General features: G+C 41.6%; 1 protein-coding gene across 1 annotated transcript in view; it reads left to right on the forward strand.

Moving 5' to 3' along the window:
• Positions 1–20,900, forward strand: part of ryr2a (ryanodine receptor 2a (cardiac)) — a 264,075-nt gene that overhangs the window by 114,634 nt on the left and 128,541 nt on the right. Inside the window, exons 31-39 of the mRNA XM_087845211.1 lie at positions 728–873; positions 1,018–1,132; positions 1,294–1,454; positions 6,232–6,388; positions 11,134–11,220; positions 11,635–11,766; positions 16,103–16,197; positions 16,280–16,455; positions 17,427–18,079. Coding sequence (XP_087701337.1) covers positions 728–873; positions 1,018–1,132; positions 1,294–1,454; positions 6,232–6,388; positions 11,134–11,220; positions 11,635–11,766; positions 16,103–16,197; positions 16,280–16,455; positions 17,427–18,079 — 1,722 coding nt within the window. The remainder of the gene's footprint in view (positions 1–727; positions 874–1,017; positions 1,133–1,293; positions 1,455–6,231; positions 6,389–11,133; positions 11,221–11,634; positions 11,767–16,102; positions 16,198–16,279; positions 16,456–17,426; positions 18,080–20,900) is intronic.

Consider the following 20,900-nt stretch of genomic DNA (forward strand, 5'->3'; position numbering starts at 1 on the left):
GACAAACTGAACGGTTTGTGTTACAGTCTAGTCCAACTTAACTGAATCAACCATCTGGTACAATTATAGCTATTCTGAACTATGCAGTTTATGAAAACTATGCAGCCCCTTCAGCAACTGAAGAATTTGAAAGTAAATTAAAACAAAATATAATTTTACATTAAATAAAAAAGTTTTAAACTTAATTAAAATAAAACATGTCTTAAATTAAAATAAGTAAGGATTCTTGCTTCTTGCTCAGAAAAAGGATCAACATGCTCTGAAGTCAGAGCATGTTGATCCTTTTGTAACTTGTTACTTTTTTTGTAACAAAATATCGATTTCTGCTGTCCCTGTATCGATACATTATTAGCAAACAAAATATCACGATACTACACAGTATCGATTTTTTCCCCCACCCCTACTTGTGACGTTGTAATAATTTATAATTAATAATGTTCTAGTAGTCGTAGTGATTCTGTTAAAGCTGCTGTGAAACAAGGAGACTGATATCTATGTTTAGTTGAACAAAATCATGTTCAACTCCTTCACAACATTTTTTTAACAATTTTCTTAGTTTTTTTAACAAAGTCTCATGAATCCACTGAACAAACTGTGACATGTACTAAAAGGTCTGGGTGATATTATATAGAGTGACCTAAAACAGAGTTTAACAGATTTATGTCAGGACTTCTTTGATTACTTCCTGTTGCAGTGGTGTTGTGCATTCAGTTGTGTGTTTCTGCAGGAGTTGGAGGACTTTGAAAACGTGTCAGACTTTGAGGTCCTGATGAAGTCATCTCACAGTCATAATGGTCCCAATGGACCCGACAGAGATGAATTCAACAACCACAAAGATTATAACCAGGAGAAGCCCTCCAAGCTCAAACAGCGGTAATCCTCCACCCTCTCAACAAATCATTAACGTCACATTAATGAGGCTTCAGATTGTTAAATATTCCTCTTGTGATATTTATCCAAGGTTTTGAACTCTAGCAATCTCTTTCCCCTCGTTTATTTCTTAATCCAATCTACCAGGTTGACGCTGAAGAGAAACAAGCCAGACAACAGCTGTCCCTCATCTGCTCGTGTGTCGGAGGAGGTGATGGCTGATGACAGAGTTAGCTCTGATTTCCTCATGCAAGCCTCCACTGTAAGACAACTGTCATGATGAGTAGCTCATAAATCCAGTGAGCAAGTGTGGCTTGATTTATAGGAGATGAATGTTTTTTGCTGAACCCGGTTTAAAATGCTCAGCGTGCTTTAACTCCTGTGTTGGTTTACATGTGATTGCACCTCTTGCTCTTTCTGCAGTACTACTATTCAGTGCGGATCTTCCCAGGTCAGGAGCCCAGCAGTGTTTGGGTAGGCTGGGTGACTTCTGACTTCCATCAGTACGACCCGTGCTTTGAGCTGCACAACGTCCGGACTGTCACGGTTACCCTGGGAGATGAAAAGGGCAAAGTTCATGAGAGGTTAGTCAAGTCTCTAGTGGAAGTGTATGGATAGGTTTCTGGGCTGAGTGTTGCAACAGAGCTGCAGGATTTTGCGTGAGTGTAAGAATGTTTCACCTGTTTATCAGCTTGTTTATGTTTTATCATAGACTTTATGTAAGGTTGGCTGTAGCTGCACTAGATGTCATGATAAAGGGTGGATCTGACAGCGAATGGTGGGCTCATTAGCCAGTGGGTGTCCTGTGTCCTTCATTTTCCCAGTCACAGCCACACCATAGATGACTGTTAAAACATGTTATGAATTGGGAAACCACCCATACAGTAGGATATAAGCCAGACGTTCCCAAAGTGTGGGGCCCGCCCCCTAGGGGGGGCGCAGAGCCATTGCAGGGGGGGCGCGGCATGAAAAGGGAAAAAAAAAAACAACAACAACGCTTGGACACTGCTAGCACGGCGCCCACACAAACGCAAAGCAGGAGATGAAGCATCGCTGAATATGTTTCCAAACCAACTTCATTCTGAGCTAAAGACTAGAAAATATGGTGAAGCATATCTTCCCTTTGGTTTCACCTGCACAAGTGCTGAGGTAGGTCTCCCTGCAGAATTGGTTTTCCCTTTGTTGGGAGCAGCGCTGCGCTGTATAAATCACAGACAAACAGTATCCCACATTCTTGATTTGTAGTTCACAAACACTTGTTGTAATGACTAACTACTCCTGACATTTTGGAGATGTTTGCTCTTTATACAGTAAAGTTACAGCGGGATACAAATAATATCAGGCTGATCCTGCCACAATTTGTTCCCCCGGTTCAAATCACGGACAAACAGCATCCAACAGTTATTTATGTTTTTGAACCCATTTTGCAGAGTGATTTGAAACGCCGTTTACGTGTGGATGAAAGAGCTGCGTTTTCAAAAATACCCGTGTAGGTGTGGACGTAGCGTAAAAGACTTAGTAGTTTATTTTCTTACTACCTGTAATTTATTGCAGATTACTTGTATTTGCTTAATTGTTTACTAAATGTTTGAGGTGTGAAATAAACCGCAATGGAGCAAAATATGGGTGTGTGTGGTTGGAGGATGTGTTCGTGCGTGCGTGCGTGCGCGTGCGCGCGAGGGGGGGGGGCGCAAACATTTTTCTTGTAAAACAAGGGGGGCCCAGCAAAAAAGGTTTGGGAATCACTGATATAAGCAATGCTACGAAAAAGCTTTTTAAATGGACATTTTAACATGGGAGTCTGTGGGGATTGATTTGCTTTTGGAGCCAGCCTCAAGTGGCCTTTAGAGGAACTGCAGCTTCTGGAACTTTGATGTTATATTTCTGCCCTGCCCGTTGCCTCTTGTTTGTGATATTGTGCATCACCAAGCTGAAGTAGAAATTAGAAGTTGACAACAGGTGAGATAGACTACGGTATTCAAACCACGATTCAGGGTTAATTAATAAAAAAAAAACTTTTAGGATTGGCAGCCTATTGGAGTCTAGAGGCTTACCCAGCTGTCATAGGGTGAGAGACAGGATACACTGCTGGTAGGTGACCAGTCTTTTGCAGGAAGCTTAAATTTAATGATTGAATTTGGATGTGAAATCCTTTGGAGTCAATAACTGTTTGTTTATCTTCAGTAACTGAAAAGCATCTGTTTATTCAATATGAGGTTACTGACTTAATAACTCATTTTTTAAAATTTGAATATACTTTGTGTCATTATTTATTTGCACTGTTAAGAGCCATCCAATCAGTTTTGTACCATCAGGCTGAACCTGAGCAGAGCGGGTAGCCCTGCATACTTCAGAATTCACTTTGCTATCAGCAGTCACATCATCACTAGTGATGATGTAGCATGCTCTGGACCATGAACTGTTCCTTTACTTTAGTTTTTTCTTCCCATAATCCTGGCACAACCTCATCCTGATTCGTCTGTATTTCCATCCATGAGGACGTCTCCTGGTTGTAGAAAAGTCTACAGTTCTAACACTCACTCAAGTCAAGAACGAGTTGGTTTGATGTTGTGAAGTTGTTTAACCAGGGAAATAATTCTGTTATTATGCCCTTTAGTTGCTTTCTTTGGTTGTTCAGGATTTTGGTGTTGATGAGATGGCCAGTGTGTTTCTTTGTTTTAACAATGTAACAGATTGTTAATTTGGCTACTCCTAAGGCTTGATGTATCAAAGTACCGAATTCTTTACGTAAGTACAGATACTTAACACGACTTGCTCAGGTAAAAGTTCCAGTGCAGTTCTGGTAAAACTGGAGAAACCAAGCAGACATAAACATGGAAGAGCCACCTTGACAGAACAAGGTCCAGCTTAGGGCTGTTCGATATAACGATATATATCTGATGACGATATAAAAACATCGTTTCATTTTACGCTATCGTTTGTTTTGTGGTGTCGCAAAATAAACTGTTTACAGCAATATTTTTTCATCATTTTCATGGTCACTGTAGTGGCTATATTAATTTCTTAAAGTTCTCTCTTTCTCTTATATTTAATATAACCACACTACAGACGGACAAGCGCCTGTTTTTATGCGTTGTCGTTAGCAACAACGACGGTAAAACCATCGCGTGTCCGCTTGTTTGAAACCTTTCACAATAAAGCTCAAGATCCTGTTGAGACTTTTCAAAATAAACTGAATCACGTGAAAGAGTATGCAGAGTATTTATGGATGAGAAGCAAAAAAGAGCTGTTAGGTGCTAAAAAATAAACCTTAGACTCAAACGTTAGAACAGGCTTTTCCCCGCAGCACGCCGTGTAATAAACACTCACAAAGAAAACGGCGGACGTTACAACTTATGTCTAAAAATGTATCGTTTCATGCATCGGTTAAAACACTTGACTCCAGCTACATGAGGCGGAGCTGGAAACACTTCCCGCAAGTTTAGCTGCCTGAGATTCACAGAATTTGCAGAAAATGTTACATTTTTGTGATTTATATCGTTATCGGGACGATAGATGTCTTATATCGAGATATGAGATTTTGGTCATATTGCACAGCCCTAGTCCAGCTCTACATTTGCACCTAAAGATCAAAGCTCACTCTTTCGAGGATGCCAGTGTTCACAGTTTGGACTGAGAAGACAGTTGATTTGAAAGACATGATATATGTCCACTGTAAATAGACATCATGAACAGAGGTGGTGGCTTAGAACACGAATTGTCAGCCACCTACAATGCAGATTCCTTCCCTGAACACCACCCACATTTTGTGTTAGGTGGCCCAATAGGTCAAATCGTAGGGTGAGGCACGGTCTCACAGTGGTAGACCCACTCCCTTTTTTAACCCTGGCTAATGTGATGAAGCACATGATTAACGACCCTCTTAAGGGACAACCCTCATTAAGGGTTAAAGACCTCAGACTCTCCACCATTTGGTTTAAGAACTTGAAGAAGCCTCTTGGATGAGAGTTTAAACATCTTCATGAATTCCAGTCACTTTCTCTCCAAGCTCCTTAGATTAGCTAAGGAGCTAATCTAAGGAGCTAAAGGGCGCACTCTTTAGTGTCGTTGGGAAAAAACACCAGCACGCGATATGACCAACTGCATGCACACAGTGCAATGATGTTTGTAGATTGGAAACGTTCTAGAAACCGTGCATTTGAAAAAAAAAATCCATTGCTCCCTTTATGCTCACTCTTCCTTACTTACTAGCTGCTGAAGAACTGCGACTAAAACTTATGGACATCTGCACCAAAAACGCAGTTCCAGATGGCTCTGGCTCAATTATAACCACAGAGCTATAAATAATGCACAAATTACATCTTTCATCTCTTTGTATGGGATCAGCCCTGGTGATGGATACATCAGTGTGTTACTGTTCCCTCCATTTAGGCTAAAATTGGTTTGACGTTTGAAGGCGGCAGTGCAGGGAACTAAAAACTCCCTTCAAATGTCTTCAATGTAAAGCAATACACCTTTTCTTCTTTATAAATTTAAGGGAAAGAATGTACAGATATTTGTGTGAAAATGTAGGGTTTACAGTAAAAAGTTGTCAGAAAATAAATGGTCAAGTAAAGTAGAGATACCTGAAAATCCTTCTTAAGCAGAATAACAAAGTATTTGAACTTCAGCACTTCCCATCCCTCAACTCTATGATGACCTCTCTCACTTGTACTGCCATCTCTTTGGAGCTTATATTCAAAATTAAAGCCAGCAATTAACCTGTGCTACAATAACCCGGGGAAGCCTGGATTTTAAGCCTGTTGGGACTGTTATGTTGGACACTGAATTATTATTGACATTCATAACGCACATCTACACCATCTTGTTTAGAGCAGCACAACATTTTCCATTAATGTACCGGGCAAACTTAGGAATACTCACTTTTCTTTATTGCAGCCACCACACACTCCTGTAAAGGCTTACAGACACAAACTGATTCATTCACTAATGTACTTAAACACAGATAAACACATAAACACATGCAAACTACCTCATCCAGAAGATACAGGATGCAGTTAAAGAACGGGGCAAGATGCTAACCCCATGTTGCTCTCGAATGCATTCTTCAGAATATGAGTGTGTGTGTGTGTGTCTTAGCTAGAATGCAGTAGAAAAGTGGTACATAGGAACCAGTCCATTTACCAAAAAATAATTTGAAAATAGAGACTACGTATAAAAATAATTAAAGTTCTTAAGATGTTCGTGCAAAAATTCTATAAAACCCTCGAATTAAAGCTGAATGTCTGCACTTCAGTCACATATTGGTTGTTTGACTTAAAATCCACTGTTGTGATGTACAGAGGCGCAACAGAAAATTATGGACCTAACTCTACATTACTTTCCACTTGTGTCCTGCAGCATAAAACGCAGCAACTGTTACATGGTGTGGGGTGGAGAAAGCAGCAGCCCCAGTCAGGGGAGGAACAACGGCTTAGAGATTGGCTGCCTGGTTGACACTACAAACGGTCTGCTGACATTCACAGCCAATGGCAAAGAACTCAGCACATACTACCAGGTAAATATGTATGGTTTGATTCCAGGTTTTCATTTTTGTATATCATTTTATTTTTTTATTCTGCAAGAAAATAGGTGCTTTTTTGTTTTTTGAACCAGTTCTGATAAAACCATGTCTCCATCTACAAACACACTATGTTGTCCTCCACCTTTCCTTGCCTACTAATGAACCAGGCATCCACTGACTCATCAAAAAAATACATATATGGATCTCTAAGTTATTGGACATTTAACCAGTTTCTGTAATGTTGCCTCTGTACACCACAGTGTATTCTAAAACAGTGAAGATGTGACTGAAGTAGCATTAATCGTTGGAGTTGATTTCAAGCACTCTAAATGTGATGTACAAAGAAATATGACGCAAGTGAAGGAAGCAATAATTAATGTGCACAACCAACTTAACCTGTCAAGAATTATATAAACTCTGCATGCAAATCATCAAAAGAAGGAATGCACTTCTCAGCACAGCAACACCACAAGAGCCAAGAAATTGTAAAATTATTTCCTTGGCTAAGACAAAACCTACACAGCATCAATCAGTCATTGAAGTCCTGAAGGGCGTAGGCGTATCATTGTGAAAGTCTACAATCAATACCTTTGTGAATGTAAATTCAGACAGTCCACAGTGAAAGCAGCAGTCCACAAACTGCTGATTTCAGCTGACAGGATTTCCAGGTTAGCCTTTGCTGGCAGTTGAAGGTGGGTGCAGTAACATGGGTGTAGTAACATTCCTGCAAACCATCTTGTGGGATTTCTTGGATTCTAGACTTAAGACAGTCACTGACAAAAGATTTTAATCCAAGTATTAAAATCAATCCTGATATTTCATATCCAATTACTTTTGAGCCCCTGATAATGGGGCACTATAAAAATGGCTGTAATTCACTACTCAGGGAATTTGAAACCTGCTGAATTAAAGCTAAAATTTTACACTTTGACCACATCTTAATTGTCTGTTTTAAAATCCAGTGTGGTGGTGTACTGAGGCAAAGTTAAAAAAAAACTTAAATTAAAACTTAAATCAACAGATTGGTAGAAATTGCTATCACACTTCCAACAAAGTGCAGGTAGCAGTACTGTAGTACTGCACAAGTTGACAGAGACTAATTGTGGGAAATACTGTGATGGCAATTTTAGGCTTGTGTTGATTTCTTTGAATCGTGGAATGACTGAATAGATTGAAGTTCGAATTTATTTTGGATTTTTACTGAAAAGATATAAGATCCACTAATATTTGGTTGAATGTCAATTAGCAAGTTACACCTCAACCATACATATTCGTTAGCTACCAGTATGCTTCTGCCATAATTCTGGATGTTCTGGATATTTGTAACACCCAGTTGTGCCCAAATTTCAACCATCTAGCTTTTCATTTCAGGTCCAGAATTTGGGGACCATCCTCTAACTCAGGGGTCTCCAACTAAAATAGCAAGAGGTCCACTACCTCCGTCATCCAATCAATCTGGGGTCCGAACCTTTTAAATGAACCGACAAAAATATTTTCTTTAATATTTATTAACAATATAGATTTGTAACTACTGATCAATGATTCGTACGCTTATTAAATCATCTGCTGAACAGACAAATGCAATCCAGGTAAAGTACGAATGTTAAACAAAAAACTGTTTAACAATGAAATTATGCAATAATCTACACAACATCTATTGCACATAAACCAACAAGTGCTTTAAACGGCGCAGAAAATATGTTTGACAAACCCAACGCAACGTAACTTAGAACATATTCCAGAACAGTGCTGGCTCTCACTTCAGTAGGAGGAACTTGCAGGGACATTTGCAGCTAGCATTTTGAACTTAGTTCAAATGAGCTCAGTTCAATTCTTAAGCATGCATGCAAATGTTCACTAGTCAGTTGTGAGTGAAGCCTGTCCATTTATCTTTTAATGTCCGATTTTCATGGACTTTATGCATTTTTGAGAAAGCCATTCTTTTTTTACTCACTCTGCACCACCAAGTCACCATTGTACTGTCAGCAAGCACTAGCTCCCAGGGTTGGAATTTAGCAACCTGTGTTGAGGACCTGCAGTTTCTTCTTCTTTGTTGGTTATTTTGGTGGTTGGTGGTGCAATACCGCCACCAGCTGGTGGCCATCCACTTTGTTCATTGTAGTAATGCCACAGTCAGCAGAACTACCTTAAAGCATGATGCTATCACAATCAGATTTGACAGCTAGTGCAGTTTTCTTTGGTTTAAAAGCCCCACTCCACTTCATCTTACTCCTCCTAGCATACTGCTTGTGGTCAAATAGCTCAATCTTTGTCTTGTCTGACCACAAAACCTTTATCCAGAAGGTATATATATATATATATGTATATATACGAACATGTGCATCCAATCCTTTTGTTTTTTTGAAGTCATTAAACATGTATGCTGTATAGTCATTTTACAACGAAAGAAGAACATTTTAAAAACTTGAGGTTACTCTATACCGTAACCACTATTCTCTGATAAATCTCACTGTGGGGAAACTTAAATGGTGGCTGTGAAACTGCTGCCAGGACCAGGACCTCGTACATAGGGAGGTTCAGACACGGGCGTTCGTGGCCCTTTCATTAAATGGCAGACTAGCGGGTGAAGCAGGGTGAAATAGCTGCTAGATATACGTTAATTGTTGGAAAGCCATTTCCTTTATCTAACAGCTCCTGGGGAAAAAAAGAGATCAGCTGTTACAGAGCACTGAAAAGAGAGAGTGTGAGATTTTCACTTCACTCCTCAAATAACCTCCACTTATTCTCTTATCGTGATCTTGTGGAGGGGGCTCTAGCTCTCTGAATGCTGGCTATGACCCTTTGAGGGAGTCCTGTACTAAACTTTCACAGGCCAAGCCCACAGGACGAGGAATTTCCTGTGAGGCGGGCAAATGTGAATGTCAAAATATGGTATTTTAAGGGTCTGTTGATGTAAAGCAATTTCCTGGGCACACTAGAGTGGGAATTGTCAGCATCCTGAATTTGTACGACCTGAGATGCGGCTTTAGTGCCCTTAAGTCCAATCGGACGCAGTCCTCCATCCTTCTTGGGAACAAGAAAATTCTTTGAGTAAAAGCTGCATCGGCTCTGCTCCTGAGATATTTCTCATAATGTAAATATTTATTTTTTTCTGGATGATTTGCCTTTTACAAGAGAGAAAGTCACTCTGGAAAATCTGGGAAGGGTGGTTGCAAATTGCAAGCAGTACCCTTGTTCTAATGTCCTCACAACCCACTCTGGTGTGGGGAGAGCTCGCCACCCTTCTGTTCTTGCTGAGAGAGGGCTCAAAGCCAGGCAGCCCACAGTGGAGGGCGCTTTGGCTTCCTCTGGTGGCAGAAACGGGTTCTGCAACCCTGGCCTGTTTTTGCCCAGCATTCATGGGGCTGGGTACCACAAGGAAATGGACCCCAGTGGTGTTTGTGTGTGAGGGCAATATGTTTTTCAACATGTTTTCTGTTTTTCACAAACTTTTCCTGTGCCCTCAGCAACATGCCTGGATGCACTCGATGAGTTTTTAATAAACTGTGTGTGCTAGTGAGACTGTGACACCCTTGACTCAGCTGAAAAGCATCTTGTCGTCTCTTTATTGGAGTGTGCACTGCGTGATCTAAAATCGGGTCCCAGGCAGAACACACTTCTTCAAATGGGCTCTGGAACTGGTCCTAATGGGAACACAGAGCATGTGCTGGTCCAGCTCATCCATGGGCGATGTTAGGTGGTCAGTTTCTTCTTGTGGTCTGAACAGCAGGCAGGATGTGCTTCCTAGGCCAGTGGGTCTTAGGGTTCTGCAATTCCAGAGGAACTCGGCAGCGAGGGATTTTTAAATGTCTGCATGGCAGCTGGATGACCCCCAGAATAGGAAGCCCAAGTGTCGCCTCTGCTGCTGAGGATAAATTCATCTGAGTCACCAGCCTCAGAAATCACAAGTTAACCTCAGATTAGAGCCCAGATAGATGCCACACAGAGCTCCAGTAGCAGACACATCTCTACATCAACTGTTCAGAGTGTGTGAATCAGGCCTTTATGGTCAAATAGCTGCTAAGAAACCACGACTAAGGAAAGGCAACAAGCAGAAGAGATTTGTATGGGCCAAGAAACACAAGGAGTGGACATTAGACGAGTGGAAATCTGTGCTGTGGTCTTTAAAGCATGACCCCTAGTGTGGGGCGCGGTGGAAGCTAACGCGCTCTCCAACTTGGCTTTATGGTGAAAAGTAGGCAAACTAAAAACGTGAGTCGTGCTAGCGCCCGGTGACCAAGCTATTAGCTTACTTGAATAGACTGTTAAGCTAGCACTCACGTTAGCAGTCAGGAGAGATGAGGCTTCTAAGAAGTGAGAAGAGGAATTTGAATGACGCTGCGTCACATCCTTTTATAGGGAGGAGGGCGGCACCTCCCTGATGCAGGCGTCACGACTGCTAGTCAGTGCTGGCTGGAGTAATGACATCGAGGCTTCTGAGGACCGAGAGAGCATTCCCCATAGTGAGACACCAAAGCAAATGTTTGAAAGAGACCATGACATTCATTCCTATGATGAATGTATGCAAACTTCTGACCACAACTGTACAAATCTACTTTGTGTGTCTCAGGCATGTCTCAGTATTACCAGCACAACAACACTAAATCTGATACTCTGACTGCACACTGTGTCTCAAAATTTCAGAGTGCAGCAGTTATGGACTTTGACAGTCCAAAGATTATATTTCACAGATCACCTCAGCATTTATAGGTAATTTTAGAAACTTTTCCCACGCACAGGTGGAACCCAGTACTAAGCTGTTCCCTGCAGTCTTTGCAAAGGCCACAAGTCCCAATGTCTTCCAGTTTGAACTGGGTCGTATTAAGGTGAGCACACACACACACACACACACACACACACACACACACACACACACACACACACACACACACACACTTGGACTCTTGGTAAAATAATTATTAAAAGAGACTGGTCACTGAAAACAACTTCATTTATATGCAAATGGTCAATGGTAACACCATAAGTGAAGACCAAGTCAAAAGGGGTGTTCTGCTGTGTGAGTGGGCCCTGAAACATGTTAAATTAAGTTAAACAAGTCCATTATGGTCAGCAGCTTCTTAGTAGTATTATATATATATATATATATATATATATATATATATATATATATATATATATATATATGTAGAGAGAGAGAGAGAGAGAGAGATGTATATAGATATATATATAGATATGTATGTATTTGGTCATTATCCAACTTTTTCTCTGTGTCCTGTCAGAATGTGATGCCTCTATCAGCTGGTCTGTTTAAGAGTGAGAAGAAGAACCCAGTTTCCCAGTGTCCTCCACGGCTGCATGTACAGTTTCTTACTCCTGTTTTATGGAGTCGTGTTTCCAACCACTTCCTTAAGGTAACAGTGTCTTACTATAGTTCTGCATTACTATTACAGGCCCGGGACACAAACCTGCCACCTGCAAACTCATGCAGAGTGTGTACACTATCTGCCCTTCATAAGCATCTCATATAATAACTACTTTTAAATTAAATCTCATGCCACTGGCATGACTGTTTATTTCCCCTTAAATGGTGCCACATTTGTAAGGAAAACACATGTGTGGTTTGCGCTGCAGAGTTTAGTATGTGGATTTTACCCATGAAAAACTTAAGAGCTTAATAGTCTAAGACAGCTTTTCAAGTAATGGCCCATTTAATAGTCCATTTCTATGTCATCTGTCATAGAGACTCAAATGGCATTAAATACAATATCATGTGAAAAAAATAAAATTTGCCCTGTTGCTGATTTCTTATTTATTTTCCTTATTTTTTTTAAACATATTTAACATATGGTTAAGCTCAAACACATTTTAATATTAGACAAACATAACCCAGGTAAATCCAAAACATTTGCGGTAATAACTGGTTGTGCCATCCTTGGCCATAAATCTGTCAAAGCACTATGAAGGAATTTTAGCAAAGTGTTCATTTGTATATATTTTTTTTCATTTAGACTTGGAATTGATGGTGTGCTTGGGATCACTGTCCTGCTGACGACATACAGATCTATTTCGAATTAACCGATGATCCCGTTATGTCTTTGCACGGCTTTCACGAGTGCATGCACGAGGTCAAAAATTGGCTCGCAGGTAATTCTCTTATTCTAAATGACAGGAAAACTGAAATTATCGTGTTTGACAATAGTATCCCCCGTGGCCAACTCCGTGATGGCCAACACCCCAATCCAGCAGCTGAATCATCTTTAGGAGACAGTCCTGGCACTTATTGGATTTTTTGGGTGCCCTGAAGCCTTCTTCAGAACAATTGAACCTCTTTCCTTGAAGTTCTTGATGATCTGATAATCCAATGATCCAGTTGATTTAGGTGCGATCTTAGTAGCAACAACATCCTCGCCTGTGAAGGTCTTTACGTGCAACACATTGATGGCTGCCTATGTTTCAAGCACCACCCTTCTTTTTAATGCATCCAGTCTGCTATTCTAATTCATCACCAATATTTGTGTCATTCTCAAAACTTTTGGCCACGACTGTATATACCAAAATATTCTAAAATCAAAAGTGATGACAGAGTCATTTTTCTGATAGCTAAAGCTTGGCTGAACAACGTGTATGTCAGGAATGCAAAGGCAGGACGATGGAGATGGTGTTAAACTGAGGGAACCTCGTGTTCCCCTTCAGTGATGGAAAGGAGCGGAGGTTCATATCCCAGTGAAACCTCAAACAGTGACAGACCACTGGCTGAGGAGGTCATCAATTTATGGGCGTATTCCACCCATGACAGCTGAGAACTCCAGTGGGACTGTTAAGAAGAAACCACACAACATAGAGCTGCCTCCAGCTCCTGGGTGGCCCTCTCTGCCTGCCCGTTGGTCTGGGAAAGACTCACTTGGGCCACCAGAACAGAGCAAAAACTCCTTTCAAACCCATGACGTGAACTGTAGACCCTGATCGGACACAATGTCTTGAGCTATGCCAAGGCAGAACAATGAACAGTCAACAGCTTTGCTGTCTCCAAGGTGGTGGGAAACTTGGGCAGAGCAATGAAATGTGCAGCTTTAGAAAAACAATCCACAATGGTCCGTATGGTGGCATTACCTGAGGATGGTGGTAGTCCACTTATGAAATCCAGGGCGATGTGCGACCAGGGTCTCCTGGGAATAGGCAGGGACCTGAGAAACCCAACTGGTGGAGAGTTGGAGGCCTTATAATGCGCACAGGTATAACGAGCAGAAACAAAATCCTGGACATCTCGAGCTAGAGACGGTCACCAGAACAAGCGTTACATGAGTGTTATTGTGCGGTTCTTACCCACAGTTAAACTTAGCAGAGTGGGCCCACTGAATCCCCTTGCTGCACACTGCGGTGGGTATGTATAGTCAGTTAGGAGGGCCCGTTCCAGGGTCGGGTTTTTCCCACTCTGTGTTTCTCATTAGACCTTCAGTATCCCATGTGAGGCCCCTATAATGCAGGCTGCAGGCAGGATGGTCGGATTGAACCGAGTGAAGAACAGGGCCCACCTGGCTTGGCAATAGTTGAGGCGCTTCACCGTTTGCAGGTACTTGAGGTTTTTGCGGCCTTTACAGATGATCAGTGGCTGCTCCGTCCCTTTTAGCCAGCATCTCCATTCCTCCAAGTCGAGCTTTATGGCCAGCAATTCTCGATCTCCCTCGTCATAGTTCTGCTCAGCCTGAACGAGAGAAATATGCACATGGGTGAAGCTTACCCCCAGAGTGCTGGGATAACACCGCTCCAACTCCCAGATCCGACATGTCCACTTCTACTATGAATGGCTGAGAGAGGTCTGGTTGCAGCAAGATGGGCATGGAGGCAAACTTATTTTTGAGTTGGGAGAATGGTTGCTGCGCCGCAGGAGCCCACTGGAAAGGAACTTTGGGAGAGGTTAAACATGCCAAGGGCAGAGCAATGCGACTAAAATCATGGATGAAATGCCTGTAGAAATTTACAAAGCCCAGAAACCTCTGCAGCTGCTTATGAGTCTGGGGCTCCGGCCATTCTACCACTGCCTTAATTTTAGCTGGATCCACCTGCAGCTGGCCCTGGTAAATGGCCTGTATTTGTATAGCGCTTTACTAGTCCCTAAGGACCCTAAAGCGCTTTACACATCCAGTCATCCACACATTCACACACTGGTGATGGCAGCTACATTGTAGCCACAGCCACCCTGGGGCGCACTGACAGAGGCGAGGCTGCCAGACACTGGCGCCAGCTGGACCCTCTGACCACCACCAGTAGGCAACGGGTGAAGTGTCTTGCCCAAGGACACAACGACCGAGACTGTCCAAGCCGGGGCTCGAACCGGCAACCTTCCGATTACAAGGTGAACTCCCAACTCTTGAGCCACGATCGCCCCATCCCTGTTCCACAATGAACCCCCCAAAAAGCGACAGACTGAACTTGGAACTCACATTTTAGAAATATAACAGGGAGGCATTGAAAGCTGTTTTCCACTCATCCCCTTCCTTGATCCTTACTAAATGATAGGCATTCCTTAAATCCAGTTTTGTGAAAATGGTGGCTTCTTGTAACAGTTCAAAAGCAGAAGATAACAATGGCAGGGAATACTTGTTCTTTATCGTTATTTTGTTTGGAGGGACTTGGCCTTTTTCTCCACAATGAAGAACCCCGCCCTGAGTGGGGACTTGGAAGGGCGGATTATTCCAGCTGCCAGAGAATCACTGATTTAGTGTTCCATGGCCTCCCATTTCGGCTTAGAAAGACTGTACAGGTGACTGGTGGGGAGTGGTGCCCTCGAGAGCAGATCACATCCACAGTCATATAGTCTCTGAGGAGGAAGTGAGAGAGCCAAGTCCTTGCTAAACACTTCAGCTAGGTCATGGTAAACTGCAAGAGGCACCGTAGGGGTCAGGTGCAATGTGTGCTGGGTTGATGGGATGGGGTGGGTATCCAATATCCCTTTCGCCTGGGTCAACTCCCACCTCCAACAGAGTTAGACAGCATTCCGAGGGGGACTGGGGACACTGAGTCCAAATGGTCCATGTTCAGGACCAAAACTGCTGAAGCTGCTGCACTGAGTTGTGGCTGCAAGGTGGTTGGTGCCTGTCATGCACCAACCACCGAACCAGATGTCGAACCAGATGGTCAACCCCAGAGGGGAAGAGAACCATCAGCCATGGAAGGAGTCCTATTGAGCTTGGTTAGCCTGAAGGACTTCGGAAGCAGCCGGTAGGTACCAACAGGCCAAGCAGAACGGGGCAGTGGCTGAAGCAAATACTTGAGTTTGGGTGTTTCCTCTAAGGAAGGCGTGTCAGTGGGATTAAGGAAATCCGCGAAGCATTCCTTCCAACACCCGACAATGTCCTCAGTCGAAGTCAGCAGCACATTTGACCATGTCCCTTGGGGAGTCGTGTGGGAGGTGCTTAGGCTGCTGCCCCGTGACCTGGCCCCAATTAAGAGGAAGAAAATAGATGGAGGGATGGATTTATCTGTGGAGTTTGCACATTCTTCCCGAGTTTGTGTGGGTTCTCTCCGGGTACTCCAGCTTCCTTCCACAGACATGCAGTTAGTCGGGCTAGGTTAATTGGCCAGTCTAAATTGCCCGATAGGTAACGGTTTTCTGTCTCTATCTATGGCAGCTGGGATAAGCTTCAGCCGTTCATGGATGGATGGATAAATATCTTTTCATATAAAGTTTTCTGTAGTACTGAAAAATAATCTCAAATGTAGCGTATGTTGTGTATGACTTTTGTCCAGGTCTCAGTATCCAGAGCAAATGATCGACATGGCTGGCTGGTGCAGTGTAACAAACCTCTGCAGTTCATGTCTCTGCACATACCTGAGGAGAACAGGTACAGTCCACACAGCTAAACACACACACCTTTTCATCCTTCCTCACATTTCTCATGCAGTGTGTACCTTTCTGTTGCTCAGGTCGTTGGATATCCTGGAACTGTCAGAGCAGAAGGACTTATTAAAATTTCACTACCATACCCTCAGACTGTACTCTGCCATCTGTGCTCTGGGAAACAACCGAGTAGCTCATGCCCTCTGCTCCCACGTGGATGAGGCACAGCTCCTTTACGCTATAGAGAATAAATATATGCCAGGTAACAGACACACAGCATATAAAGCATATTCTCATTCTCAATTTTCTATATAGTAAACCTACTTTATAGAAACTCTTGAATTTTTTTCTGAATCTATGTCTATTTCTCAGCGTTAGCCTCATAAAATACTGTTCCAATTGTCTGAGTAAAACCACAACCCTTAATCGGACAGCTGGTTAAGAGTATGAATAGTGTAATTTTTTTTCATTTCATTTAATTTTTTGACCTTGGCACCTTAGATAGTAGGGGTGGGGGAAAAAATCAATACTGTGTAGTATCGTGATATTTTGTTTGCTAATAATGTATCGATACAGGGACAGCAGAAATCGCGTTTTTGTTACAAAAAAGGTTTTGGTGCTCTGACTTCAGAGCATGTTGATCCTTTTTCTGAGCAAGAATCCTGACATTCCTTCACTGTCCAAATGTGTTTAACTTGTTTTTTGGCAGCAATAAACATGACAGTTTACTTATTTTAATTTAAGACATGTTTTATTTTAATTAAGTTTAAAACTTTTTTATTTAATGTAAAATTATATTTTGTTTTAATTTACTTTCAAATTCTTCAGTTGCTGAAGGGGCTGCATAGTTTTCATAAACTGCATAGTTCAGAATAGCTATAATTGTACCAGATGGTTGCGTTCAGTTAAGTTGGACTAGACTGTAATACAAACCGTTCAGTTTGTCAACAATAAAACTGAAATGAGAGAAAGACTGAGTGTGAGACTTTGTTATTAGATAAAATGAATATTGATAAAGTTTACCTTTATGTACAGAATCTGAATATCGCAAAATATTTTTAAAAATTGCAATAATATCGTATCGTGGGATGTATGGTGATTCCCACCTCTATTAGATAGTCCATAAAACAATAAACATAAGAAGAATTAATATGTGCAATAGTACTGAACATGATAAAGAAGCATATAAATGTTACAGGGCAGACATCAAACCTGTTCTGTCTGTCCTCACAGGTCTTCTTCGTGCTGGCTACTATGACCTCCTCATCGACATCCACCTGAGCAGCTATGCTACAGCTCGCCTCATGATGAACAATGAGTACATTGTTCCCATGACGAATGACACAAAGAGCATCACTCTGTTCCCAAACGAAAAGAAGAAACATGGCCTGCCAGGCATTGGACTCAGCACCTCTTTGAGACCCAGAATGCACTTCACATCCCCAAATTTTGTTTCCAGGCCCGGACCATCGTGCTTTAACAACGGCAACAGTGGATCAGGAGATTGTTTCCAGTACAGCCCTGAATTCCCCTTAGATATACTGAAAGTTAAAACCATTGAGATGTTGACAGAGGCAGTACGGGAGGGGAGCATGCACGTACGGGACCCAGTTGGAGGAAGCACAGAGTTTCTGTTTGTTCCACTCATCAAGCTGTTATATACTATGCTCATCATGGGCGTTTTCCAAAACGGAGATCTGAAGAATATCCTCCGACTGATTGAACCTTCTGTGTTCTGTGAACGACGCAATGAGCAGGATGCACTTTGCAAGGAGTTGGAGGTGCTAAAGAAGGGTGAAGCCGAAGGAGGAGGAAAGGAGGGAGTGCTGAATGTGCCCAAAGAAGGACTGTTAGAGATGAAGCTGCCAGAGCCTGTAAAACTCCAGGTGACACTAAGTAGAAACTCCCAGTTTGGAAATGCATTTCTTATATAGAAAATTCACTGTTGTTTACCATTTTTGTTTGCTAAGGTAAAGGTCATATTCTGTTTATATTTCAGTTGGGATTATTATAGTTATTCCAACTAGTAGCTAGGACCCTCCATGTGCATGCAAAGAAATCTCGAGACCCAAAGCGTAGAACTGAACAGGCATCAGTGACAACTGATACAACTTTCATTAACTCACATATTACCTGACCTAAGTGATTTTACAGACTGTGTAGAGGTCATGCCAGTTGAAATAGGAATCCCTACATGAAGTAGTGTGTGTAAAAGGACATTAGCTATAAGCTGATGTGATCAGCACCAGGGTTTTAATAGTTTTGCAATTTTCATTAGTTTTTATTTTTATTTAGTTTTGACTTCAGATTTTCAATTTTATATCAGTTTTAATTAGTTTTTACCAATTGTTTGCTAGTTTAGTTTAGTTTTTATTTTTTTGAAAATCCTTAGTTTCAGTTTAGTTTTGATTAGTTTCAGTTATAGTTTTAGTTGTGTTTGCAATAATTAAGTGTAACAAAATCCCAGTTTCATCATATCAGTCATTCTGCTCATCCTTGGGTATGTTGCTATTCCAGCTACCATACTGCACCCTGGACAGGTCGCCTGTCTGTCGCAGGGCTAACATGCAGAGACAGACAACTCACATTCCCACCTATGGGTCCTTTAAATAAATAAATAAAGGCAGATGAACAACCATTGATACCAGGCAACTATAAAATGTATATCTTGGCCCCAATGAGACGATTAACTCTTGCAGCACCGGGTGTTTGTAATTTTGGTTCAAGTGAACTGATAAACTTTTTGAAGGTAATTGACTCACACAGTTGTGTAGATATCCCCGTCCTGTTGTCTCGGGATGCATCACGCTGCCTTGCCTGGGGTTAGCTTCTGTGTTAGGTAAGCTAGGTTAGCCTTCTTGTGTGAGCTTTTCAAGTGCACTTTAAGGTTTGTGGGATTTTTTTCCCTTTAGAAATGTCCCTCATAATTTGTCTCTTTCCACTACAAGACACTTCCAAAACACAGTCATATTCAAAGTAATCCCAAATTGGACTCTGGCTCCCGACTTTTCCTGACATGATTCTGCGCGTGGACGGAGCAGCAACACAGACGACTCGACTAACGTGCTGCCACCTGCTGGCATAATGAGACATAGCAAGAAAAAAATCTGGAAACTAAACTTCATTTTCACCCTTGACTATTGTATGACACGCACACATCAATGAAAACTAAACACATTTTTGCTATAAATTCAGTTAATTTTAGTTAGTTTTGTGAACACTCATTCCAGTTTTAGTTAGTTTTCCTTTTTTTGTTTTTATTTTTATTTCCGTTAACAAAAATGTTTTTTCACTTCTAGTTTTCGTTATTTCGTTAGTTTTCGTTAACGATAATAACCTTGATCAGCACTGAGGTCAGCTTCTCTGGCTGTGATGACAAAGCTGTAGAAAGCAACAAAGTAAAAAGTAAAAAAACATTTTATCATAGACATCCAGATGGCAGGATGGTGTGAGCAGTATACTGAGATAAAATCAGAATATTCAACAATCCAATGTAAGCACATGGTTCTGGTTTCTTGGAAAAACACAACACAAGTGCAAAGACAGAAGAGGAATTTCAGTTGTGCAAAAGTCTCAATCAGACATGTTGTACAGTTATGCATCATCGAAGTACCGGAGAAATTATAATAACTTAATACATCACATACCATAAAGGCCCTTTCACATAGAATTTTTAAATAATACGGTCGTCTTTTCCAAGTCCCTGTTAGTGAATGATTTAATAATTGATCAACAGATTGATTTACTCCACTGTTACCTTCTTCTGTGTCCAGAGCAGCAACCTGAATGCTACTCCCACAGAGGTCGATTATCTTCACTTAGTATAACTGGATACTGTTGCTCCTCTGAAAGAGAAAGCCTTAAATCAGAAGTACTCCATGCCCTGCTCACAAATATGCACCTTAAAGCAGATAACACGTAAGCTAGAGAGGGATGGTGTCTCAGTAATTGAGAAGATCATCATTTAGCCTGGAGAAATAGTTTGCTCCTTCATATTCAATCCCTCCATAAAGCTGGAACATCTTATTATTCATCACTGATTGAAGAAAATAAGAACAACCCCAGGTTTGTATTCAGCACTTTAGCCAGGCTGACAAACAGTCACAGCTCTGTTGGGCCTTTAATGTTGACTAGTAATGACGTGATGAACTTCTTCACAAATGAAATTTGAACCATTAGAGAAAAAATAAGCATCTCAAATGGACCATTATGTACAGCTACTTCCAGTGCCATTGATATTTACAGATTGATCTTTCTGACTTAAGTAATTACTTCCTCCAAACCATCTGTTATCTCAAAACTCCGTGAAAGAGTAGTTGTCAAACAGCTAACAGATCATCTGCAGAGGAATGGTTTATTTGAAGAGTTTCAGTCAGGTTTCAGAGCTCATCACAGCACAGAAACAGCTTTAGTGAAGGTTACAAATAATCTTCTAATGGCCTCTGACAGTGGACTCATCTCTGTGCTTGTCCAATAGCATTCAGTGCTACTGATCATAACATTTTATTACAGCGATTAGAGCATGCTGTAGGTATTCAAACCACTGCTCTGTTGTCATGATCTGTGAGTGCAGCTCGTGTCTTGAAGACACGCGTGAATGTGGGACCAATCTTAACAAGTGATCTGTATTTTCTTAACAGATCACGTCTCTGTCAGACTGCAGGCTTACTTGGGGTTTCTAGCGTATTTAAAATCTGAATGGAAGGA

This window comes from Neolamprologus brichardi, chromosome 8, assembly GCF_056152115.1.
Source record: "Neolamprologus brichardi isolate AB-2024 chromosome 8, ASM5615211v1, whole genome shotgun sequence".
NCBI classification, from domain to species: Eukaryota; Metazoa; Chordata; class Actinopteri; order Cichliformes; family Cichlidae; genus Neolamprologus; species Neolamprologus brichardi.